The sequence below is a fragment of the Megalobrama amblycephala genome, linkage group LG6 (assembly GCF_018812025.1).
Source record: "Megalobrama amblycephala isolate DHTTF-2021 linkage group LG6, ASM1881202v1, whole genome shotgun sequence".
Taxonomy (NCBI): Eukaryota; Metazoa; Chordata; class Actinopteri; order Cypriniformes; family Xenocyprididae; genus Megalobrama; species Megalobrama amblycephala.
This window is the reverse complement of record NC_063049.1, coordinates 15,005,846-15,033,323: the sequence shown is the minus strand read 5'-3', so window position 1 is coordinate 15,033,323 and position 27,478 is coordinate 15,005,846. Positions and strand designations below refer to the sequence as shown.

General features: G+C 36.0%; 2 protein-coding genes and 1 long non-coding RNA gene across 4 annotated transcripts in view; 1 reads left to right on the top strand and 2 right to left on the bottom strand.

Annotated features, from left to right (window-relative positions):
- The window catches only part of nr1i2 (nuclear receptor subfamily 1, group I, member 2), a 34,778-nt gene extending 9,824 nt beyond the window's left edge, over nt 1–24,954 (bottom strand). The window contains exons 1-3 of one of the 2 annotated variants that reach the window (XM_048193073.1): nt 24,612–24,954; nt 5,062–5,252; nt 274–404 (exon numbers count right to left, since the gene is read on the bottom strand). In XM_048193073.1, the coding sequence (XP_048049030.1) occupies nt 274–404; nt 5,062–5,252; nt 24,612–24,614 (325 nt within the window). In that variant the 5' untranslated portion in view covers nt 24,615–24,954. Of the gene's footprint in view, nt 1–273; nt 405–2,968; nt 3,002–5,061; nt 5,253–24,611 lie in introns of those variants that run through there. The other variant, XM_048193075.1, reaches the window with a different exon arrangement.
- LOC125269958 lies at nt 3,732–27,387 on the top strand. Its single transcript, XR_007185221.1, has 5 exons — nt 3,732–3,862; nt 4,971–5,008; nt 5,177–5,245; nt 26,552–26,587; nt 27,061–27,387. It is a non-coding gene; the product is annotated as an uncharacterized LOC125269958 (long non-coding RNA).
- The window catches only part of cfap91 (cilia and flagella associated protein 91), a 35,556-nt gene continuing 35,037 nt past the window's right edge, over nt 26,960–27,478 (bottom strand). Inside the window, exon 17 of the mRNA XM_048193072.1 lies at nt 26,960–27,257. Within this exon, the coding sequence (XP_048049029.1) occupies nt 27,004–27,257 (254 nt within the window). The 3' untranslated portion in view covers nt 26,960–27,003. The remainder of the gene's footprint in view (nt 27,258–27,478) is intronic.

Below are 27,478 nucleotides of genomic sequence, written 5' to 3'. Positions count from 1 at the left end.
AGAGACTTATCTAGAACAAATTATTCGGCAGTAGAACATTCATTATTCTGATTACTATTATTAGGCTAACAATGAATCAAACATTTGTGTTTTTAATCATGCTTCCGCTGCTGTTTTATAACAGAATGTGGCACTCTCAGTGCTTATTGCTTTTTATTTGCCATAAAGGCCCTGGTGAAAATAAAATGGCTAAATTGGTGTGTCAACAATACAATCTGTGTGAGAGCAGCTAGCAATTAGGGAACATGAAAAGTAAGGCTCAATTAATCTTACGCTCTCTCTTCATGCCGATTGAGAGGCATTTCTGTAGACGGCAGGATTGGCACTGTCTCCTGTTGTTCTTGGTGATCACGCAGGCATTCTGAAATGGGCAGCAGAGCTGTGCGGGTCGCTTCATGGCACGCCTTACAATAGGCACAAACAAATGTACTGTTAAATGTGGTTAAAGTTACTATCGTTTATTACTGTATTCACGGAGACAAGAGCCGTCGCTATTTTCATTATTAAACACTTGCAGTCTGTATAATTCATAAACGCAACTTCATTCTTTATAAATCTCTCCAACAGTGTAGCATTAGCCGTTAGCCACGGAGCACAGCCTCAAACTCATTCAGAATCAAATGTAAACATACAAATAAATACCATACTTACGCGATTAGACATGCTGCATGACGAACACTTTGTAAAGATCCATTTTGAGGGTTATATTAGCTGTGTGAACTTTGTTTATGCAATGATAGAGTCGAGAGCTCCGGAGGGGGGTGGAGAGCGCAAGCAATTAAAGGGGCCGCAGCCTGAATCGGTGCATTTCTAATTATGCCTCAAAATAGGCAGTTAAAAAAATTAATTTAAAAAAATATATGGGGTATTTTGAGCTGCAACTTCACAGACACATTCAGGGGACACCTTAGACTTATATTACATCTTGTAAAAAAACGTTCGATGGCACCTTTAAATCTAATCAACAAGTAACTGTATAATACATAAAATATAACATAATAAATGCTTCACTAGTTCTAGTTAATTTGAATAATTCGCTGTATGCAATGTCAGAAAGCAAATACAGAACAAATGAGTCAGAAACTATCGAGTCACTATCGAGTCTGCATACACACTAAACCAGTGGTTCTCAATCTTTTTTGACCTGCAGGCCCCACACTGTCCAACACAATATTCGAAGGACCCTCTTATAAGCTATGGTATTTCTTCTGGTTCGTTCTGCTGTAATTGTGATAAAGTTGCTTGGTTTCAGTTTTTCAAACAGAACTGGGAGTGGCAATATATTTATGTTATGACAACTCTCTGAGTGTTTGGCATGGTAATGGATTTGACAATGTTAATATGTCTGGTCATGGCAGGATAGATTGCTGCTGCAGAGCAAGTACGGGACTTGCTACTGTCAATTTATACACAACACACTGCTGTGAGCAAGTAAGACATGCTGCTGCTGTACAATATATATAATACAGATCTATACAGGTGGAGCTGGGGAAGGTGGAGGGTCACGCTGCACTGCTAGAGCAAACGATATATATATATATATATATATATATATATATATATATATATATATATATATATATATATATATATATATATATATACTCCAGAAGTTTCAAGAACTGTATATTATTTAATAAAACAGTTTATATTATTATTATTATTATTATTATTAATTTACTTATTAATTTATTATTAATTATTATTATATGTATTTTTAGCATTTAAATTAAGTTAAAAATATTTAAATCTTATTAAAATAATCTAAGCAATCCTGCAGCCACTTAGAAACTTGCTAAGTTAAGAATTGAGTGTTGCACTAAATTTATACTAAAAATATACAATAACTAGCCAACAAGAGAATAGAATAGAATAGAATAGAATAGAATAGAATAGAATAGAATAGAACATATATTCAGATGAATGCTACTATGAATTTTTGACCCCTCATTTTAAATATCTTTCAAAGATATTTTTTTTGCTACTAATCCCTGGTTAAAAGAATAGTTCACCCATAAATAAAAATTCTGTCATCATTTTTTGACGAACATTTCAGCTGTTTTTGTCCATTCAATGAAAGTCGATGGTACAAAACACCACTGTACCAATTTGACATTCATTGTGTGCGCAAAAAATCCACAATCTTCCAAATATGTGTTCCAAAGAATAAAAAACAAGTCAAACATTTTTGTAAAGACATGAGGGTGAGTAAATAATTTTTTGTCATTTTTGGGTGAACTATTTCTTTAAGAGCTGACTCTGCTATTAATTATGCCATCTCTCGCTCTCTCGCTCTATCTATGTTCTGTCTTGGTTTGGTTTTCACTTTGTTACCTGTGCTCTTATACCTGTGTTCTGTGTCAGTTCACTTGGTTGTTTTGTTCCTGTTCCTAGTTCTGATTATTATCTCTCCCTGTGTATTTAATCCCTGAGCTCTGTCCGTTTCTTTGTCCAGTATCATTTATGTTTGGTATTTATAATTAAAGATTGGAAGTATTTATAGTTAAAGATTGAGCGTTTATAATTAAATATTGATCTTGGTGTTCTCTGTTGTTAAGTGCTACATTGCAGCCACCCCACTGTGACATCAGCACTGTTCTCATGTTTTTAAATATGCTGAAGGCATCCTAGGAAACAAACAATTACTGTATGTATGTAGTTGAACGCACAAAATGTGCTGTGATGTGTGTGGGGTGGTCACAAATTCAGATGCACAACTACCCTATAATTATTTTCTCTTTTCAAGGTTGCTTTCACAATTTTTATGCAAATCATAATCAAAAATGAAGTGATGATTTAATAGTTTTTAAAAGCTTTGTGTACATCCTGAAGGTCATATTTCACATTTCCTGTTTAGGAAGAGAACTCCGTGGCTTATTATGGAAACTATTTTGCCATGCTTTGTTCCTACTGGTTGGGTTAAAGGATAGTTCACCCAAAAATGAAAATTATGTCACAATTTACTCACCATTATGTCACTCCAAACTTGTATGACTTTCTTCTGTGGAAAACAATAGGAAATATTAATGCTGTTCTGTTGTAACTGTCACATAAGACACCTATGTACATGAGCGGATTGGCCATCGGGCAATTCTGGCAAAGCCAGAGGGGCCGGACCATTTTTTTATTTTATTTTTTTTTTATGTGGGCCGGTCAGTTTTATTTTTAATATATATAGAAAAATATTTTTTACAGGCCGATAGGATGGGTTTTAATTGCTAGCACGATTTCACTATGGTTATATTAATAATGATAAATATAATGATAAATGTAAAGAAACGGCCGTCCCCGTCCCGAGATGGGCCGACCGCCCCGCCCCCTTTAGTTACTGTTGCTATGTCCGACAAGCCATGGCGCTCTCACGCCACACATCAGCTCTGTCAGAGTGAAAAATACATTGGAGCAAAGAGGATACTGACAATGCGTCGACAGACAAGAGAAATTTAAACATGAAAACCGTTTTGTGGCTCTTTAATGTGTCTTGACCATAGACTGGTCTTGACCATTGCTGTAGCGCCTCCTCAGTTCAAGCAGCCCGTGACACTACACATTTTTTCAAATTCAAGTCCACGACGTTTATCTGCTTTGTCGGATATAAATGTGGATACGGCGTTGATTGGTTAGATCGCCTGTCAATCAAACTCAGTCAAAATCAAGCACGTCATCAAAGAGCGAGCGCAACACGAGCAAATTGTCAGTAAAAGTTAGAAAAGGTGGAGCAGAAAAGGTTCGAGAAAGCAAAAAAAAAAAATAAAATTAAAAAAAAAAAGGCTCTTCCGACGCTGCCAACTGCCTAAAATTAACCGAACTCATTTCAAAGGGTTTAAATTCGGCTGCTGCAGCGGAGGACAGTGCTGTAGAGGTAAGAAAAAACAGAACATACAGTTAGCTCCAGTCATTCTCATGCAGTTCACGCTACTTTGCTCCAGTGTTTTTTTGTTTTGTTTTGTTTTTGTATTAAACAGTTGTAAGCGTAGCATACAACCCCCGTATATTTTAAAATGTAATTGCTTCGTGATAATTGGTTACAAGTGTTAGCTAGCCTGTTACTGAATTACGTGACTGAAATATCAGCAGATAAGGTGGGATTTAGGGTAAACAGACTGCTGTACACTACTTGCAATATAGTCAAAAACACGTCAAAAACGTATAGCAACCCAAAAAGTACACTTCCATAATGTGTATAAAGCATAAACTGCTCTATTTTCACACACTGATTTTGTACTTAATAGATTGTTCTTAATTTTGTACTTCCATAGTATTTAAAAAAAAAAAAAAAAAACAAACTAATCTTTAGTACTTAAGATAATGTTAACATCTTAGTGTACTCAACTGTGCTATTTTGAGACACCATGAATTAGAACTAAATGTGCTTTTAATAATCTATCTCTTTATTTGTAGTATACTTATGGGTTAAAGTGTCTACTACAAGTGGTAACTAAATGGTTTCTCAAAATAGCACAGTTGAGTACACTAAGATGTTCTTAACATTATCTTAAGAAGTACTAAAGAAGAATTTTTAGTATATTAAAGTACAAAATTAGTGTGTGAAAATAGAGCACTTTAAGTACATTATGGAAGTGTACTTTTTCACCTGGGAATGCGCGTGTCCGTGGGTGTGGTAATGTGGGCTGGTGTGGCTACAGTGCCAGGGCTGAATTTTTGTCCCAGTCCGCCCCTGCCTACGTATTATAATGATTTTATTCCTTTTATCATTTTAAATGTGTGTATGTCTTTGAATGTTACTGGGTCTAGAAACAGGAAGCAGACCAGCATAAAGGAGGCAGCATGCCAGCAAAGCCACTTAAAGGCAAGCCTGCAATGTTAGCAAAAAATAAATTAATGAAATAAAAATAAAATTGTAACATCAGCTAATGTTGCATAAGCACGAAAGGAGACGAGAGGCTCTTTTTTTAAAATAGGGATTCAGCGGGGATGTTCTGCTAAATATCTCCTTTTGTTTTCCACAGAAGAAAAAAGGGTCAAGCAGGTTCACAACAACATGAAGGTAAGCAAATTATCTTCAATTACAACAATTACTGCTGCCGTTTGCTCACTCACCTAAAGAAGCCTTTGCAGCCCTCACAGGTCATGGCGTTAAAGTGGTAACCTGTGGATTTGTCACCGCATACTTGACAAATTTTGGGCTCATCATCTTCCTCTGTTTCTTCCTCAGACCCATCACCATGCCCCGAGTCGTCCAGGGGAGAAAGCTCCTCCATTTCTTTACTCATCCTGAGCTGAAGTAAGCACTGCAACACAAGGCACAAGTCACTACATCACTCGTATGGCTCATTTGCACCCATATGTTTGTTGTGTCAACATATAATATGACTTCATGCAAAGATTACTGTATTTACTAAACTACTAGCTACATTTATTTCAAATGTCTCAGAAGTAATATGGTGATGGTTATGGTGTACAAGTACCATAAAACATACAGCATTATTACCAAAATCACTGCAAGTACTTCATACTGCACTACTGTTAATTCTATATCCTGCTTTAATCTTAACCTTTTGCACATCCTCATAATATTTGAACAACCTCAGAATCTGCCTCCAGCAAACAATATCCACAGACATAATATTTGCACTGCCTCAGTACAGAATGTTAATATTATTCTGAATTGCCTTGAGTCGACTCATCTCCAATGCAACACTTTTATATTTTATATATATATATATATATATATATATATATATATATATATATATATATATATATAAAAACCACAGACTAATATATATTTCAGCCGAATGCAGTGCAATTCTCTAGAGTATGATACATAATAATCTCATTGTACATGTTCAATGACAATAAAGAGCTTGAAGGAAAATGACATTCTTTATTAAAATGTAATATTTAAATTATGTTAATATTAGCATGCATTATTTAAATACATGTTTGCACCCTTTTTGAACTGGTTCTAAAAGGGAGACAAGGACAGAAAGCGATAGACAATGCGACTGCCATTATACACAATCTATAAAACAATTCAAAAGCATTTGGTGTGGCAATTCAAATTTCATGAATTGCCACACTTTTCATTTCTTTTAAGAAACAACCATTGATTTAAAACCTTTCTGATTCATTCCTGTTCAATTATGATCCACCTGTACATGAGTCATCAAGAAAAGCCTTCTTTAATTTCTGTAATGTAATCAACATTACAGTAGTGTATGACACACACAAGTATCCCATTCACAGATATGTAAACTTCTAAACAACCTTCCCACCTAATCATAAACACTCAAATGATAAAATCACAGTGAATAAAACAATCATCAATCATCACATAATCATTACACAGTTAGTTATTATGACTAGGCTGAAAAAATCATGGCTGTGACTTTAAAACTTAAAACAGAGTAGGTGTTCAAAGTTCAGGAAACATACCCTTTGCATGATCCAAGAAATGCAGAAATCTGGAGTGAGTCCTCCAGGCCAAGACCTTTATCCTAAATAAGCTATCGAAAGAACACAGCGCATGCACACATGCACCATGTCAAAGAAAGCTGAAATTATGCGTTGCCATGGTATCCACATGGGACCACTAAGCATTGGTCAAGTCAGACTCCCTCTCTATTAGCCATATAATGCTGAAGTGCCTGCAGAATAATAGTCTATATAGTTATTCAGGGTTGGGTGAAGGTTGGGTTAGGTGAAAAAAAAAAAAAAAAATGTTATTATTGGTGTCTAACAACAAAATGCACTATTATTATTTTTTTTTTCCCTTTTCTGGTTCTTCTTCTTATTGTTTTGTTTTTTACTATATCATATTTTTATCATGTTGAATAAAATAGCCAATTTGTTGTTACAAAAGCTGATTTAACATTTTTTATTTAATCTGAATAAATAATTCTTAATTTAATTTTAACTGTCAAATCAAAGACTTTTGTGTAATCAATCAATTTATTCATTTAGCCAAGTAATAAATAAATGTTCATTCTTAAGCAGAAAATCACCATATTAGAATGATTTCCGAAGGATGTGACACTGAAGACTGGAGTAATGATGCTGAAATTCAGCTTCCCACCACAGAAATAAATGACATTTAAAAATATATATCAATAGGCATGTACAGTATTAGGCTTCTTTTAAAAACATTAAAAATTCTTACCCACCCTTAAACTTTATAATTTACCCCCTTACTTAATAATTATGTAAACAATTAATTCAAGGAAGAAAACAATAAAAGAACTGCCTTGTAAATAAATGACAACATTTTCTTTTTTGGGTGAACTACCAGCTAACAGGGGCCATTTTCAGAAAGTTCTGGCATGATTGATTATAAACAAATGTTGTTCCAAGAATTTTAATACAATTCTCATTTGTTTTTTAATGTTTTTAAAACATTAGCACAAAAATATTATTATTCAAGGAATGTTTTTACCTGAAATGTTTTTGTCTCATTTTTTAAAATGTTACTATTTCTTTCAGAATGTTCAGAAAACATTCAAAAGAAAACATTCCTATAATATTTTGAAATGGAACATTCCCTTAACATTCCATTCGCATAACCATTTAAAACAAAAACAGGAAGTTTTGAACATACAGAGATCAAAATAACATTTTCATAACTTAATAAAATTGTTAGAAAAATGTTCTTAGAATTTTTTTTTTTTTTTTTTTTTTTTTAAGCTGGGCTAAGCAATCTGTAAAACTAATTATTAATCCTTAACTATTATCTAACTGATATCACAGCTTAACATTTACTATTTGGCCTTGACTACAGCACCTCATGTTTTATTTTCAGTTTCCAAGTACCTATTTTACGGAGACCAGTAGAGGCTGAATTGTTTGAAAACGTGATCTTAAAACCTTAATTCATGCAGCTGAACTCCGTGAGGTCAGCATGAGTTCATTCTCTGGGTACAAAGAGCAATAACCTGTTGGTTAAGTAATGTGCCATACTCAGAGAGCGTTTTCCTGTGCCTTTATTCAATATGAGCACAGGTTCATTTTCCTCCCCCACAGCTCCAATTACCCTTCTTCTTATCTACTCAATCCCTACATTAGCAATGCCTCCTCCCTTTCACTATTCACTTTCCCTAGAGATTAACAACACTGTTTACTCCACCACCTTCTGCATTGTGAAAATCACTTTTGGAACAAATCAACAATTCTTATCTTAAATGTATTAAGGTACCATGGTTTTAGATGCTGTTTACACTAAGTGACAATAGCCACATTTTCTTAGCGATATGCTATTTACACTAAGTGAAAAAAGCCCAAAGTGTACTTTTTTCACACAAACGCTAGTGTATGTGTACAGTCGAATGCATAGCCTTTCAATATATACTCCATTTGATAGCGTGTGTGAAATTTTCACTGTACGCGGAAAAAAACGGAAGTAAGCGAAGTACAGTCTGAGCATGCATAATCTCTTCGGACACTGCAACGGTTGTGCAATGACATCACGCTCTGCAGCAACTTTAAAAAATAAATAAATAAATAAAAAAAAAATCAACACATAACAAATAATAATAAATCCAAAATGTAAAATCATAAAAGCTACTCCACTTTCCTGCAAGACTACATTTTTAAATTTGTTCTTTTAATTCAGCAATGAGGTCATGCTATGACTTATCGATCTTCTATTGGTCACACGGCTTTGCATGATATGAATTCGAAGGTTAGAGTTCAATAACATATGAACTTTGAAACGCAGCGAAATGCAAAACTTCTTCACAAGGGCTTGCATTTCCGCTCACCCGCTTTCCCATGCGAATGCAATCAATGGAACAAAAAGTGTAGTGCGACAGCCCCTGTATACTTTGGGCTTAACTTTGGGACAAGTTGATGGAGAAAAAATTATGCGAACAGAGGAAAAAATATTTCAATTATATGGTTTCATACAACAGTTCTTTCTGGTTCTCAAATCTGATTGGCTGAGAGGTCTTTCCAGTCATGCTATATTTTACCAGTATCGCTAGGGGAACTACTTCACTGTTTCAATCACTCCGCTGTCAGCATTCTCACAGCGAATGTCAAGGCGGACGAGCAAACCCACCATATTTTTATAGATACTACTGTTATTTTGTAACGGAATGTAGTTTTAAGATTTTTTTTATATATATAGTTGTTTAGACCTCAGTTATGTGTATTTATATGTAAATATAGCGCCTTTTTGAACATTTGTTAAGACGCTTTCAGAGATGTGAGCTTCAGGCCGTCAGCGACTGTTTAGCGCTCATGTACCCGCAGAAAACAGCTTCTACAGAGAATTTGCCGCTGGCTCTTATGTAGATGGTCTTTAAATATGAGCTATAATTCATTTTGGGTATATCAAACGGGCAATCTTAGGTCTTATTAGTCTATTACTTGTTCAAGAGCTAATACATTTGACTAAAGGGTTATAGTAAGTTTCATATCTTTATATTTACACTGAAATGAACTTACATTAACTTACAACTTAAATTAATTTACAACTGTACTAACTATAGCACTGCGTTTATACATTTGAATGAACCGTTTGCTTGTGTTTATTTCCTATTTTACTTCTTATATTGTTATAATGGCTATTGTTGTTCATTTAAATATTATTTTTCAATAAATAACGTTTTATATAAATAACATGCCGTATTTTTTGGTATTGAGAAAGAGTCCATTAGTGATTTTGACTTTAGTGAAAGTCTTTATGAGTGGGTCAGTCAGTCACAAAGACTTTTTTTTATGAAACATGGAAACAAGGATATTGTTTTTACTTTAAACAACATCTTACGAGACGAAACTGACTAGCGCTGTCATGGGAATGTCTTAATGTTAAAAGGACAAAGACAAAAATCGCTTTCCTCAGTGGACATTCAAACTGATTTTATGATTATGAATATAAGATTGACCTGAAGAATATCAGCTAGATGCAGATAATGCACTCGCTCTCTCATAATACTCTATTACAATGATCTTCAATGAAGCGATTCCTTCAATGAAGCGATCCCTCAACGTTCCTTCGTTACTAGTTAGTGACATTTTAGAATTAGCAACAGAGGCTTGGGCTCAACTGTTAAACTGTCAACTTGAGATTAAATCTGTGGCGGAAGGAGGAAGTTCCTCACAAAAGAGTTTTTTTTAAAGACAATCTGTTGTAATTTCTTATTTACACACTTGTGCTGTCGAACTGTTGTATAAATGCAATATCACACTTGTAGCCGTGCGATATGGCTGTATATCAGCACGGTGTGATTACCTACGGCCGAATCACAGCCATGCTGATATATAGGCATATCGAAAAGCTGTGTGATATTGCACATATATTATGTAGTATTGTAGAAATTATATAGTATTGATTATAGCATCTCTTGTGATAGGTGAAATCTGTAATGTAACCGACTACTGCAGCAAGCCTAAACATCCCTAGGGGCTCCGTAGAACTCATTTTTCAGCTGTTATATATATTATCATATATTTTTAATTTGCTAATGCTCTGTTGATTCATATTCTTACAGAAAAATGCCACATATTGCATTAACAAATTGTTATCATAAAAAATTAAATGTTATCCATTTACTTCACTTTGTTCACACAGAGACACACATCACAGAGTTCTTTAATGCAATCTGCAATTACAAGCACAGTTTATTTACATCAATGGATTTCACTCATCTAGCACTTTATCCAGGTTAAGACTGTTCATTTGCATGTCCAGAAGTCCTCTTATACAAATACATATATCTTTATCATTACAAAGCTACTCAAGTGTTCTTCCTTGTGTATAATTTTAACCATATAGGCTTACAGAGCATATTTAAGTGCTCATTACTCACAGGGTCTTGTCCCTCCACTGTGCACTGATTGAAGTGCTACACTGAATTTCATTGATCATTTATAGACCTCTGCTCTCTATGATGACGTCATACTGAATGCCTTAGGACAAAATGTTCAACCTTGAATAACTGTAATTTAAAGTACATATATGTTCATGATGGGGTTTGGGAAAGAAGCATTCCTGGGAATATGAATTGTTATATTCAAGTGCAAAATATACACATTCCAAGACTTTGACATTTAAAAATGCTGTTGATTCTTGGGATACAGTAAAATTACCAGGAAGTTCAAAAATAAATGTTATATAACCAGTTGCCAAACCTGTTGAAATTCTTTTGTTGGGGAGGGGGAGGGGGAGGGGGAGAGAGACAGGAAGAGAGAGCGAGATAAAGGGGGGAGGGACAGAGAACACTAAAATCACATTAGGGACAACAGCCTGTAGCGACATGGTTCACTATGTAACCTTCTTTTAAACCAAAATAAAAAATAAATAAAAAAATGAGATCATACATCATAAATCTTTCTTCCAAAACATGTTTTGTTGTCATACCCAGACATGATAATTGTTTATATGTAACACTTTACAAAAAGGTTTCATTAGTTGACATTAGTTAACTATATTAGTTAACACAAAGTAATGAACAAGACTTCTACAGTATTTATTCTTAGTTAATGTTAATTTCAACATTTACTAATACATTATTAAAATCTAAAGTTGTATTTGTTAACATTAGTTAATGCACTGTGAAGTAACATGAGCAAACAATGAACTGCTGTATTGCTATTAACTAATGTTAACAAAGATTAATAAATATAGTAGCAAATGTATTGTTATCATGTAATTTAATACATTAATCTTAACAAATGAGACCTTTTTCTAAAGTGTTTCCATTTTTAGACCTTTCTGAATGGTTTTGCAGGAAATTGTGTACATATTTCACTTGCCTGTGCGTGTCTCATCATATCCATAAATAGAAAAAAAAGTTGCTCCGGCTACTTTGACGCATGTATGATGTCCCTATGATGAGGGACATAGGTTAGTTGTCACAATGAGCTATGAGTTTAAGATGGAACAACTAAATCTCCAAAAATCCGGAGAATCACCAGTTTTTAAAAAATGCCGAACAGAGGAGAGTCTGCTGACCAAAAAAAAAAAAAAAGAATGTGACAGACCTCGTAATAAAACTTAAATCAACATTGACTTGGCTTTTCAAAGGTGGCAAGAAATGAGAGATTTGAAATGTTGTAAAAGAGATGCAGATGTTTTTTTTTTATTATAATTTTTTTATTATTATTATTACTCAACAGGTGAGTAAGGTATTTTATTGAATAGATACATTTCCATATGTAGCTTTCTAACATTAAAAATTGACATCTTTATTTATGGAATATTTATTTAACAAAAAAAAAACTTTTACTTTTCCGTGCACATTATTATTATTATTTTTTAATATTCACATGCCATTGTAATCTTTAATCAAAAACACTTCCCCTCCCTCTTGCAGTGACATCTCTTCTCTGATGATCTCGTTTACTGGCGCAAAGGTGCGATCAACATGTCACTCACATGACATCACAGCAATAGCAAACCACAGCCACCCAATCAATTCCTAATGGTCAAAATCAAGTCCCGCCCTACATTTATTCTTGAGTCTGTCCTCAAAAAAAAAAAAAAAAAAGACCCTATAGGTTGGTTTTCAAGCACCTTATTACGACCTTTATTTACGTTTTTAAGTCATGCACCCTCTAGCTGGCGTAAAAATAATGACAGTGTAGTGTTACGTCTGTGTGTGGACTTTTTACATCATTTCTCCTATTTCCATTTAGCAAAACAAATTATTTTTTATTAGCAACTACACCCACCCCATCCCTAAACCTAACCTTAGTGATTTATAGTGCATTTACACTTTATGAGCACATGTGTTCCCTGGGATCGAACCCACGATTGCATGATCACATGATTACATATTGTTATTGCAATGCTCTGCCAACTGAGCTAAATGAAACCTGAAATATGACACAGATAAAAGGGAACAATGCATTAAAATGAAAGTGTCCTGTTGTCAGTAGGGGCGCAACTTTAGCAAATGCTCCTATGGGTCGTATTTCATGAATTAAAATGAAAGTGTTCTGTTGTCGATAGGGGCGCCGCTATAGTAAACACTCCTATGGGTCATATTTCAGGGATGTGACAAACGACCTATTATGGTCGTATTGGTTGGAGAACATGTTGTTATTCTTTTTTGAGAAGCCTTTTTACTCCAATATACATCTCAATAGGAAAGAAAAGGCTATCACAACTTGTTTCATGAGGACTTTAAAGTGAAATTTAAGTAATTATATATTTATATATAATACATATATAATTATATATTTTGCATATATTGGAGTATTTAATCTAGTAGTAAAAGGGTAATTTAAATGTCTTATTTATATATGCTATTTAAACTTACATTTTCAAAATTGAAAAAAAAAATGACTAGATTAAGATTTCCAAGAAAGAAAAGGCAGTGAAAAACAGAAGAAGTTCCCTTTGGAAAGAAACTCTACTCTGCGTTTACCGCATATGGGGAACATCATATGTGAACCAGTGTCTGAAAGCTAAGGAATCAAACCACTCCAATACTATTGGCCGGCGACAGCCTATGACATCGTCATAGCGTGACCCGGAAGTATATAAGGAGCGCCTAGAGAATCGGTCAGCATCTTTTCGTCTTTCTGGACGGTTTTGTCTGATGGTATCGAATCCGGTAAGGGAATCTTATATTATGCCTTACAAATGATTCAGAGAGTGTGTTCATCCATGTCCCAGGTTTTGACACTTGATATACACATTCTGGGCGTTTTCTGTCTGGGAGAGGAGTGCACATAGACAGTGCTTGAGGGCGCTGTCGGTGTTTTTCTGTTATTTACTGTGAGCGTCTCCCTATTGGGACGCTCCGTTCTCGTTTGGCACTCTTCTCAAGGGAAGAGGTGTCCGCATCTGTGCCTGGTGATTCTGGCCCTGTTTGTGCTGAGGCAAAACGGAGGCTGCAATCATGGGGCATGCAGGTGAGCTCGTTGGGAAGTTTGAGAGAGGTGTATTCTCTCTCAGCCCCCTGGTGCTGAAAAGGATGAGTTGTTGGATGACGATGACATCTGTGTTTAACGTCATCGCGTCCGGCAGCAAGCGCTCTTCTGGCTGCTGTATATGCGGAGCTGCTGGAGTTTGTGGGACGCGTTTCTGGCAGGCTGCAGCTGCCGTGAGGGTACGTTGAGAAAGGGGCCATACGCGGACGGCTCGACGAGCGGTTCCTTTCTGTTCATAGCTCTACAGTTCCCATAAGCTTTCCATTCCTTCCTGATCTCCATGTTTGAGTTTGGGAGGGCATGGGAAAACCCTAACCATTCAGATTTGTATCTGGGCCCAGACAGACGGGAGGGGGAAGAGGCGAGATTGAGATGGATGATCGATTACATCTGCCCTCTCCTCTTCTTCTTTCACCTCCTATATATATATATGATAGATATAGATATAGTCAGACTGATGGCTGGGCCCATGGTGATGATTTTCTGATGGCCCGCTTTTCCGGTTTAATGAGAGGATCTTTTAGGCTTAAAGAACCCTAGGTTCCATCCTTTCATGTGGAAAGTGAGGAGTCTTCGGTATTCGAGCCACAGTAAGGTAAGCTGGATCTATATTTTGTTTTAAAATATGACGACCTTGTTTTTCCTGTATTGTTTTTCCTGAGCATGTAGACAGCCAGGAGGCTGGTCCATCTCGAGCTGAGGCTCAGAGACAGGGCCAGAGGTCCAGTATGGCCGCTCGGGCGCCTCCTCCTTTTTCGGAGCAAGTTGCAGAGACGGCAGGACTCGAGGAGGAAGGAGCAGGTTTTAAGGGAGGTGATCGGTCACATATGCCAGCAGTGTCGGTAATCGATTTTCCTCTCGTTGCGAGGGCGAGTTTACATCTGCCCTCATCCCTTCTTCCTCTCCCTCCTGGGTTTTGGATTAATTTAACATACTCAGGCGCTTCTTAAACAGTCAGGCTGATGGCTGGGCCTTGATGAATATTTTTCTAAAGGCCCGCCTTCTGGCTTGATAGTGAAAGAGGCTCTTTTAGGCTTCAAAGAACCCTAGTTTCCATCCTCCCTTGTTAAAGAAAAGGGAAAGAGGAGTCTTCGGTTTTCGCGTCGCAGGAAAGTGAGCCGGGTCTATATTTATGTTTCTAAATATGTTGACCTTGTGCACTCTCTAGAACTTTATTCATGCTATGAATTTGTTGTTCCCCTGAGCCCCTTGAATTAACATTCAAGTTTTTTAGCTTCTGTCCTCTAGGGTTCAGCACAGATCTATAGTTCTGTTTGGTGAGAGCAATTATCCTCTTTAGGATGGCATGCATTTACAAAGCATTATATCTGCTTTGAGTTCTAGCTGTTGCCCTACATGTATGTGAGCTTTAATCTAGTGCTGCCACAGGTTAGCACCTGTTCTCAAAATAGCAGGCTTGTGTTGGCCTCTATTTAAGAGTGTGGTGACTTTTGTACACCCCGGTTAGGGTTTGTATGTTTCACTGAGTGCATCACCTGTTGGATTGCACACTCAGGTTGAGTGTAGAGAGCCTCACTTTCAGTGTGAGTTCTGTTAGCTCCCACTAGCTTGATCATTGCCACAACAGCTATATTGCATATAACTGTAGGAGTTGTAGGCTCTAATGGATTTAGCCTCCTTCTAGTTTAGCAACTTGTGTTTACTAGTGTTGTTGGTATATGGTCATGAGTTTTGCTCACGTAGTTTAGCACTGCCACAGGTTTATGCTCGTGTCTGTTTGAGGTAGTAGGCCTTGTAGGCCTCCCTTAGACCATGATAGCATTTCATTGTACCATTGTAATTGTATAAATTTGGGTAAATTGCCTGTTGGAATGTGTAGACTTAGCTCAGGTTGTGTTAAGCTAGTTACCCACAACTGTCTGCTGGGTTAGAACTAGTACCCTTTTGAGCTTGATCCCCTTCTATAACCACTAGCTGGCGCCATGTGTGGCTGGAGTTGTAGGCCCTGTTTAGGCCTCCTTTCAGATTACATGTTGGCACAGTTTTGTGTTGGTTATGTAAGACCCATCACCGTCGCCGGCCACGCCCGTCTCTGCCTAGGTCAGGCCTCTCGTAGATTTTTGTGGCGGAGTATGTACTCCTCTTGTTTTAATAGTTAAGGTGTTTTTACTGAGTACATGGCCTGCTGGCTGGTGTGGTCATGATTGCCACTAGCTGATGCCACGTGCTTTGTTGTAGGCCATCTGGGCCTCCTGTGTAGCATGTTGGAGTGCGGTTGTGTACTTCTCTCACTTTGAGAGTAAAAGTGCTTTTACTGAGTATGTTACTGAGTGGCTGACCTCTCAGGATGAGCTTTTTGTAATAAACCTTACTGCATTTGTTTTTTTACATTTTGCTTCCTAGAGCATGGTTTATGTTTATCCTTTAGCTCTAGTTGAGCTAAGTAGCTACCTTGTAAGTAGGTTGGTTCTATTTTGCTCCTAGAACTTTAGTGGCCGCTAGAATAACGCTGCGTGTTTACGGGTAGTAGGCCCTCGGGGCCTCCTTTGAGAGCATGCTGGTGTATGTAATAGTGTGCTCCTCTCGCTAAGAGAGTTAGAGTTGTTTTACTGAGTACGCTGCTGGTTGGCCAGGGCTCCAGGTGACTTATTAACCTCCCTGTAGTTCGGTTATTTGTACTTCCTGGAGCTTGAAACACTGCCACGAGCTGACGCCACGTGTCTGATTGAAGTTGTAGTTTAGTTCATAATGGCGTATGTTGTACTCCTCTTGCTTTAAAGAGTAAAAAGGTTCTTTTACTGAGTACACTGCTTGTTGGATTGTGTTAGGTGGACTGTTATGTGGGCACTTTACAGTCTTATCTGCTGTTACTGAAGTCATGTGGTTTATTCTTGCTTCCAGCAAGATAGATGTTCAAAGTGTGCAGCCTTGTCAGGCTGCCTTTGGACTTCCCACTGTTGTGACTTAGTATATTAGCATAAATATGTAGTTTCTACTCCACATAGAACTTTTGTCATGTTGTAGACCCCTCTCTGGCCTCCATGATTATGTTCCTACAGGTTGAGCTTTGTACTCCCCTGCTAGGGTTGTTTTTGTAATAGGGAGCTAAGCACTAAGCTGATCATTGGTTGAAGGCTTCTATGAGGCCTCCCGTTGAGGATCAGCCACCAGGCTGGTTTGTGCTCCCCTGTATCAGGGTTTCTTAGCGCACAGCCTCCTCAGTGCTATAACCAGGTGCTGAGTAGATCCTAGGATTGAGCAGAGTATACTCCCCTCAATAAGAGGGTTCATAGCATTCAGCTGAGTTCTGCTCTCCAGGATGCCTGTCTCTATGTGTTGGTTTGAGTTGCTTACTGCCTTTTTGCAGTCTCTCTTACTTGTTGTCTTCTCTGAAGAATGTGTTTGTTGAGACTCTGTATTCAGACAGGGTTGGCCAAGACTGAGTCTGTCCTATGTCAGGTTAGGTAGGTCTCCCTGGTGGCACTGGGGTGACTATGTCCCCCTTCTAGTGACTGGCCAGGGTTCCCTTCAGTTCCTTGGCCACATTCCCTTAAAGGGACCTTCTTTCTGTGGAACATTTGGTCCCAGAAGCCTTTGAGCAACCTTGATAGGCTTTCTACGGAAAGCCTCTTTGAGGTTCAACTTGGGCTGTTGGCAATAGGGAATGTTGTCACTGACAGCCTTTGTGTGACCCGAGGGTGAGTTGCTATCTGGCGTTTCTCTTGAAACTGCTGGATGTTTGTCTAGCCATCTTGGCATGCACTCTCCTCAAGCATGGCGGCGTGGGTATATCGTTTCCCATATGCGGTAAACGCAGAGTAGAGTTCCCTTTCGAAAGGGAACGTCTCAGGTTACGTATGTAACCATGGTTCCCTGAGAACAGGGAAGGAGACTCTGCGTTGCTCTGCCATGCTCCGGGGCTGCCTGCTGAACAGTCCCTCAAGACGATAAGATACTGACTGATTCTCTAGGTGCTATTTATATACTTCTTGGTCGTGCTATGATGATGTCATAGGCTGTCAACGGCCAATAGGATTGGAGTGGTTTGATTCCTTAGCTTTCAGACACTGGTTCATGTATGACGTTCCCCATATGCGGTAAAAAGAGTCTCGTTCCCTGTTCTCAGGGAACCATGGTTACATACGTAACCTGAGACATTTTCAAATCTTAAAGTGCCCCTATTATGCTTTTTTTGAATATTACTATTTCATACAATGTATAATGTAGCTGTCTGTGAAATTAAACGATCTGCAAAGTTGTAAAGGCGAAAGTGCATGATAAATAAATTTATTGTCTCTCAAAAGAAAGAATTGACTCTAAACAGCCTTAATGAGTAGTTAGGAATTTGAATCCCACTGCTGTGATGTCCATACATCACAAATTAACACATTTGCCTAATGCCCACCTAAAGTCTTCATTGGCTGTCTGCGAACAAGAAGACAGATGCTGTTTTCTGCTCTGCAAAAGCAAATTCTTTTTGTAAACTCTTCCAAAGGATGAGGATGTGAAGAGTCAGTGGTTAAAATTACCACAGCGATACAACAGCAGAATAACATTTTCATGATTGCTTCTCAAATCTCTGTGAGGTCTAAATGGGATTAGAGAGAACAATAGCCAAGAACAATCACAGCCTCTAAGTATGATTAATGATTGATGTATATATTTTCTACAGGATGTTCAAAATACGTAGTTTTATACTGTGTAGGTCTCCGGGCTAACCAGCTAACTCACGTTATTACTGTCTTACTGAAATACTTTTGCTAATCAACTGTGGCTCACTATTACCTAAAATTGTGTCCATTAATGCAGATTATCTGTTGTTCTTACTGCTCTGAGTAATGATAAGAATGGAGCAAGATTTGTTTTACGAATTTTACGTTACATCAGTCATTTACTTTCGTACTTGGCTAACGTTAGCACAATTTTTGATGCAGTTAATAATACAGTTCCCACATGTGCACCGCAATAAATTATAAATATATACACATCGGTTTGTTGATGGACATATACTTGTTAATGCTGATGTAGAAGAATTGCAGTTGCAACATCTCACGATGAAAGTCAAACTGAGTAGCATACCACTGAGAAACGTCCCGCTCAAGTCATCCTTGCGGAGGTTTGGGTTAAATAACTAGTGTTCCAATATTTCATCTTTGGACTCGCGATCGGATTGATATGGTAAAATCAACGCCATTGTTACTGTCTGTACAGTGTGTACAATCGCTTTAGGAAGCTGAATCTTTTGTGTCATTTTCATACGCTGTTTACATCCAGCGCTTCCAGGTTCTCTGTCAGAACAGCGACTCATTATTAGCCGGCTCCTGCGTCAGCACCATATTCATGCGTCGTGCTGCTCATGTGATCAGCTTTGGCCAATACTGAGCCTGCGTTCAGATGTAAACACGAAAGCCTTCACTGTGCTTACTGCGTCACCTGCATAAGGATAATGACAGGGAAGAGAAAGAGACTGTTGAATAAAGTAGTTATTTTTGTTTTGTTTTTGTGCACAAAAGTATTCTTGTCGCTTCATAAAATTTATGTTTAACCACTGCAGTCATGTCGACTGTTTTAACGATGTCTTTAATACCTTTCTGGACCCTGAAAGTGATGGCTATATATGGAGGAGCCATTATGATAGGATAGGAGTCACTCAGATTTCATAAAAAATATCTTAATTTGTGGTCCAAAGATGAACAAAGGTCTTATAGGTGAAGAACGACATGAGGGAGAGTAATTAATGACAGAAATTTCATTTTTGTGTAAGCTAACCCTTTAAGAACCTTTAAAATAGCATAATAAGGGCATTTTTAAATGCAATTTTTTGTCTTTGATTCTGTGTAAATTTAATCAATCACAACTTGATGCAAATATTACAATGATTACAATGACATTTCTAGAAAAAATTAAAACATTTACAATAACTACACAGATAACACATAAAACTTAACCCATGTACTTAGAAATTAACCTCAGTTTAATTTCTAAAAAATTGAAGGGCCATAACAATATGTGCTTCATTACCAAACACTGCATGGAATTATCCACCTGGTTTTTTTAAATGTTGTGTAGTAATTGTGTACAATTATTAGCATTTTCAATCAAGTACAACTTAGTGACTCATTTATTATGAGACTATTTAGCTACACACAAGAGGCTAAGTATATTTGAATGACATTTACAGTAATAACAAACTTCCCTATGGGAAAAGCAACTTTACTGAATGTCCAAACAACAGAACAGAGCGCTGCATTTGAACAGCATGTTCTAACTGCAACTGGGTCAACATGTCAGAAACAGGCCAAACTGCACAAAGCATACCTCAGATATTCAAAGTGAAATAGGCTTACAAATATTCCCTGGTTTCACAGACCAGGCTTAAGCCTGAACTGAAATGCATCTGTTTGATCTGTTTTAACTGAAAGCAGCTTGCATTGGCATATCTTATAAGTCAGTGCCATTGTTTTGTCTCAAGATACACACCATTATTTTTTTTTCTTTTCTATGGCACTTTTTAAAACTACTTAAATTTCCGGCCAAATAATTAAATGGCCTAATCCTTGCTCAGGCCATTGAGGTAATTTTTTATTAAATAATGAATGAAATTCTAATTTCTTGCTTTCAATCTGTATTGTGCTGAATGTTAAATGCATTATACTTATTCATTGTACTGCACAAGAAGTTTTTTATGCAACTAAAGCTGGTGGAAAAAAAAACAAAAAACAAAAAAAAACTGGGCAATACATCTCCTTATTCTTATCCTTTAAGGAAAATAAAACAAAGTACACCCGTGTTTTGAAGTTATCCGTCCCAAATCTATTCTATTCTTACTATACAAACTGACTAATTTAGCCTGACTCGTAAGTTACTCCATATCATACACAGCTCTCTCAAAAACTGTTCATGCAGTTCCTGACTGTTCATCCGGGTAATTGTGTATAACTGAACATAATGGTGCTACTTTCAGGTCTCTCTGTATCAGTCCACCCTTTCTCTTTCTTTTCATACTAATGTGAGCAAATACCAGCCATATTTCTTTTCAAAACTTTTTCAGACAGTTTGGCCTTGGAAGACTTCAGCATTAATTTTATTATAAACACAAAAAGCTTTCATGCAGCTAGAAGCTCAGAAGTCTCCAGTTAAAGCAAATAATAAAAATAAATAAATAATAAAAAAAAAGGCATTGCTATGTAAGATTAAGGAACCAGAAGAGACACAAAGAGCTGCATGAGAACTTAATTGGATAGATCACTCCAAAATGAAAATTCTGTCATCACTTAATCGCCCACGTTGTTCCAAACCTATGACCTACTTTCTTCAGTGGAAAACAAAGTAAGATATTTTGAAGAAGGTTGTGAACCAAATAACAAAGTGCCTACTGACTTCCTTTGTATGGACAAAAAAAAAATAATAATAAAATTAAAAATTCTCAAAATTATTTTTTTTTTTTATGTTCCACAGAAGAAACTTAAGTTTTGGAATGACTTGATATTGAGTAAATTGTGACTTAAATGACATAATTTTAAAAATAACAAATATCCCATTAAGATAGAAGAACAGGACTGCGTAATAATAATACATAAAGTAATTTCATTATCTTGTTGCTAGGCTGATTTCTATAATGTAATGAGCTATTTTTCTTAGTGAAAGCTGTAAAATAATTTAAGTATAAGTTTTTTTTTTTTTTTTTTACTCAAACATTTCATGTACATATATTTTGGTTAGTATATCTATACATAAAATGCAGGATAAAGTACAGTCAGCCTGTCTCTACAGCAAAATAAATCCTTTCTGGATAATATAGGATTTTCATTTAATTTAATATTGGGCTAATGGGTCATTTAAATTACTTTATTTAAGTAATGTATAAAAGAAATATTACACAAAAATGAATATCAGCGCAGCTGTTATGCAGAGCTGTCCACCCTACAGCCATGACTGTGAGAGAATGTTATATATTTAAAAAAAAATAATAAAACACCACGGCACTAATGATTTTAAATACTAAACATGTATTTTAGTAATATATAATATATAAAAACATAATAAACGGAACAAAGAGTAATTTCAACATATAAATGAATTACTTTTGTATTTTACTGCGTTTACTACTTTTGTATTTACCTTGACACAATTATATATGGATGTTCTAATAGATGTTTTCAAATGACAGAAAAAAATATTAATGTATAATATACAATAATAAATGAAAAAATAGTGGAAAAAAGAAGTGACCATGACTGATGATCTCATCCTCTGCAACATTTTTTAAGGACTCTTTACACATACACACACACACACACACACACACACACACACACACACACACACACACACACACAATTTTAATTAAACCTTGATTTTGAACTTAGCAACAAATTTGCTAGAACCTCAAAGATGGCTACCAGGTAGTCAGATCTCTTTATATTAATCCAGTTAAAAATTCTCTTGTCAGACAACATTTTGACCATCATTACTGTAACAGGAAAACTTAAAATTAACAATTTCCTGTGAAAAATGTACTTCATTAATGTCTAATTATGTACATTGAATTAAAAGTTGGCTAAATCATCATAACTTCTCTGAATTTAATAAAATATGCTAAGGTACCTCATCCTCCGCAATGCTATTCTCACTTACCGCAACAATATAAGGCCAGTTGCGGTAGAGAGATCTTCTGTTTCGGTAATGAGAATTTAATTATACAGACTATTTCTAAATATATATTATGAGTTATTAAGTTAAATAATATTTACTAACTGTTGGAACACTTAAAGCAAAGGCTAGGGTAACAAATTTCAGAGAAAAGGTTTACAAAAAAAGAAATATTGTGTAAGGAACTCTACACAAATGTGGATGTTCACACACATGTTGGCACATCTATCATTATAAACACTTTCCACAGGCGTAATTATTTTGTATACTAAGCTCATATGTTCTATTCCCTAACTTCTAAACACAACTCTCACAGAATACTTTTAGCCATTTTACATTTTTTTTAAAACCATTGCATGTTTATTTTGCCATTTGATTTATGAAGACAGCTCATAATGTAATGGTAAAGACACTATATTGTGAAGAGAGTCCTCACAAAGCATGTCAAAACAGTTTACACACAGTTTCATTGCACTATATTAGTGAGAACATATACAGACTTTATATCAGGTTAGTGATATTATGTGCTGACCCGACACCTAACCCTCACAGAAAGCTGTGCAAATTATTAGATTTAAACATAAACATGATTTCACCAATTTATGAGCATTTTAAAATAGCGAGCAGGCGTGGACTTTAACCAATAAGTGAGGTAAGGGGCTGCAACCTCATATCCGTAACCTATGTATCATTACCACAACAAGTGTTTATTTAATATTTATTTAATAGATGGAAAAATAGTAGTTTGCTTTTAAATGCATGTGCAGAATATATACAATATGTTCTTTCAGGTTTGCCACATCATTTTGAAAATATGTCAGGTTTCAATAAAATTATAAAAAATATTAAACTCAAGTAAAGTGTCTACTTTCATGTTTCAAATAACTTTCTTGAAATTAAAGTGTCAAAATATGGGTGAAATAATGTTCCAAACTGTAAAATTGTCATTCAGCGTAACGGTCCGGACTTTGATTTTACCATTATATCTTTAAATAAACATAAAAATACAAAGCTTAAAAATATTTTTGTTTTCTTGGCATTTTCAGTTTTGGCAATGTTATATTAAAAAGACTATGTCTTACTGTTTTTTAAGAGGTCATTCATTTAAAAGGAACAAGAAGCCATTCTGAAATCATATAAAAATCTGATAATCAATCAACAATCTGTGAAATCAGTTAAAAGACACCCTGAAGACTGTGTGGTGGTGCAACAAAGTATGATTATCTCTTTTATATTTCATAACTTCACCTTTTCATGGTGTGGTAATCTAAGTTACATATTTATAGTTAGATCATTTGAAAAATAAGTAAATGTTGAGAATAATAGTGATTAACTTCACTGGTCAAGCTTACTATTTGACATATGTGGCCAGTTGAATATGAGCTGAAGTAGAAGTTGTCATTTATCTCAAACTACAGTGTCATCCATTACACTGAACAGATCTAATAGAATAGAACAGAATTTTAGTATCTTTTTTATATTACAGATACATGAGGATTGCACTGACAAATGTGTTAAACTTTATAAATAATACTATTTTAATGCATTTTTGTGTTTTATTTGTGTTATTTATTTAAGTCTTTAACCCATTTACAGCCACAGTCAAGTTCAGCACATATTTCACAGTATGTATGCATACGGACAGGATAAGTTTGTAAATCGCTTGATTTGTCTCTTTATGACCTCTGAGACGAACTTGGGTAAAGTTGGTTTTATATTCGCACATTCGGACTTCTGATAAATTCAGACTTTCCAATAAATGTGCAATAAATTAATGTTTGCGAATTTTAAGCAGCGACATGATATTGACAACCAACGATTGTCAACTTACAACATTTTTCACAGTCGATCAAAATAGGCAAGTATTGTTTTAATGGCATATTTACTTGTGAATGTCCACTGAATGTCCAATGTAGTGTGATTAACAAGGCTATTGAATACGGATGTCCGAATGTGCGAATATAAAACCAACTTTACCCAAGTCTGAGACGACGTCTTAACAGTACAGTCTTATTAAAATCCCGTCAAACACACACCGTGCTGAAATTCATTCCTATAGTTTACAAGCAACACCATTATTTGTGCTGCATGTTGCACAACAGTTGTTGTCACGTCTCGCTATCTACTTTACTTTCGTAAATAAAAACAAAGTCACTTACCATGTCATATCAGCAGCAGGACATTCACATAATGCTTCAATACGAACATGCACACCGAGCCCTGGTTCCGACACAAATCATGTCACGGTAAGGTTTCACATTTACAGAGTTACAGTCCTGATTTTTAAAGCACGTATACAGGAGTACACGCAACTGATGTGTGTGTTATACGTGAGACACTTTTACTTCCTGGTTACAGATGTCCTGCAAAGGACACGCTTGACGGGAAAACGAGAAAACATGTCCTACGTTCTCGCTACAGAGACGAATGCTCTTGCTTATTTCCCTAATTTCCTGATCAGTCGATAGATAGGACCGTCTGGAAGTCGAGAGGGAAGGGAAACAGAGGGAAACACAGCCAATCACAGGCGAGGCAAACTGGGGATTGTATTATGCATTTTTTTTTTTTTTTTATAGAAAATTATGCAACTACTATTGCAGTACGTACGTTTTTAGGCAGCGCTGTATTGATATTCCTCAATCATTCTACACCTTTACTGTACTTTATTTATTTGATAGGGACAATACATGTTAATAAATGTTATAGTATAAGATACAATATGTAAACAAGATGGATTAAAGCAACATTGCTAATTTACACTTCTCGGTATTAGACTTACGCCAGTGTTAAACTGTAAACCACTGATTCTTGAGATAAGGGACATGTCCTACATACAAAAGCCCTCTTTATGTTAAAAATAAATAAATTCATCAAAATAAAAATACAAATCTGGATTCTCAGGACATTCATTACATTAAAAATATGTAAAATTACCAAATACAGTGTTTAATTGCAACGAATTTAAAAATATACATTTAAATCAAAATGCAGTGATCTGTAATATATCAAACAATTCAAAAAGTATTCAATTCTATTGCCTACAGTTCTCATTAAACAAACCTGAATCAGCTAATCAGTGTCTTCAGGATTACTGGCAAGTGTGTTTTTGGAAAGTTTGAACAAAAATCATCAGGATGTTGGCCCTGCAGCAGCAGGATTGGACACTGTAATTATTATTGCCTGTTCATATATGGATGATCTAAGCAGAAGGCAACATTGTTGGAATTTGAGCTTTCATCGCAAATGAGTTTGTATTTAGTAACTGGTTAAGCTGTTCATGGTTTTTAGAAGGAATATTATACAGGGTATAATAGGCCTAATAAATCTCTCTTATCATTCTAGATAATTTCAGGAGATACTGTCCCATTTCTCAGACAGGATCTAATGGACCTTATGGTCAGAAAAAGCCACCCAGGCTATCAGTGCTTAACACACATACTGTAGGTCTATATCTACATGTACCTGAAATTATTTTCCATAAAGATGAAAATGATTGTGTCTAAAAGTATTTGCTTTTTAGCTATGCTATACTAAAGAATACAGAGTAGTCTACAGACTTTAATGTGTTCCATTACTAATGTAAAATTGTGTAATTTACATAAGCAGTAATGTACAAGAGGCTGTGCTGTATCGTGAACAAGTCCACTTTGTGCTGTGCCAAACAATGCCCTTCAGCCGCGATTTATTCACGATACAGCACTAGCCTCGAGTACCTAATTGCTTTAATAAAACAGTTACCACACAATACAAATATTAAAGCCAAAAATATGTATCAACACAACTTTCATGAATTAAACTTTTACTAAAAGCCTTCCTTCCGCCAGAAAAAATAGTCCCTGAACGTGAACAGCAACAGAAGTTACATTATTACGCCATTAGATGGCGGCAAAGACTGTCTTTATGAGTGTGTCTGTCAGTAGCGAAGACTTTTACATTGAAAAGACTGAATTGTTGTGAACACGGAACAAGACACAACTGACAAATGCTTTGACTAGTGCTGTCAGTCACGGGAAAACCCCTTAACTGTTAAAAGGACAAGATAATACATCAGACATTTAAACAGAATTTTTTATTTATTTTTTATTATTATTATTAACAGGACTGTCCTGAAGGAAAATGCTAAATCTGAATGCAGGTAATAAACTCACTCACTATCTTATTCTCAAAGTACTCTTCTAGATAATACAGTAAGCTTCAATGAACAATATCAATTGAGAACATAGAGTTTATGTTGTTAAGAGTGGTTGCTAAGTGTGTTGTGTAGTGATACACAGAACCGTTGGGTGAAGCAGTCATAGCCGTGTTTTATCTGAATAAAACACAGCTATTGACCAATCAGAATCAAGGATAGGAACTAACTGTTTTATAATGATAAATTAAATGTTGGGTTTATTGTGTAACCATCAACTTTTGACTTTGGACTCAAGCTGCTCTATAGTTCATTCACTTTGTCACTCATTGTGCCTATACAAGTACAGTAGAAAAAAAAAGACTTAACAGCCAATGCTAACATTTAGGACTTTTTAATGTTTTGTAGTGCTGCCCTTTGGCTTAATCTGCATGTTTTCCATTCCCCTCATGCGTGTCTGCTGTTGGATCACTGGACAGATTGTTTTGTGCTGGTCCAGGGTCTCTTGGGGTCATGGTTCTGGGAACAGCCTCCTCTACTTGGCTGAGTATGTCATTCAGGACTGCAGAAGAGGCTCTGTCTGAGGGTGATGGGGGCTGGGAGACCGCAGAAGATCCTGGACTGCAACTGATGATTGAACAAGCTGCTTGCAGATGCCTTCTCTGGCTCTGACGAACTAAAAGAGAATGAGCAATTTTTAAAGTGGTTTTCAACTGGTGGGCTTCAACCAAAGATTGGCTTGTACGTCTGTTCTGATAAAAAAAAAAAAATTGAAAAATAACAGAAATAAATTAAATTGATATGCATATGATGATTTGGGGAACTTAAGTATTCAGAGGAAAAATAAAAGCAGTGGCTATTTGCACTAGATGCTATTTACACTAAGTGAAAATAACA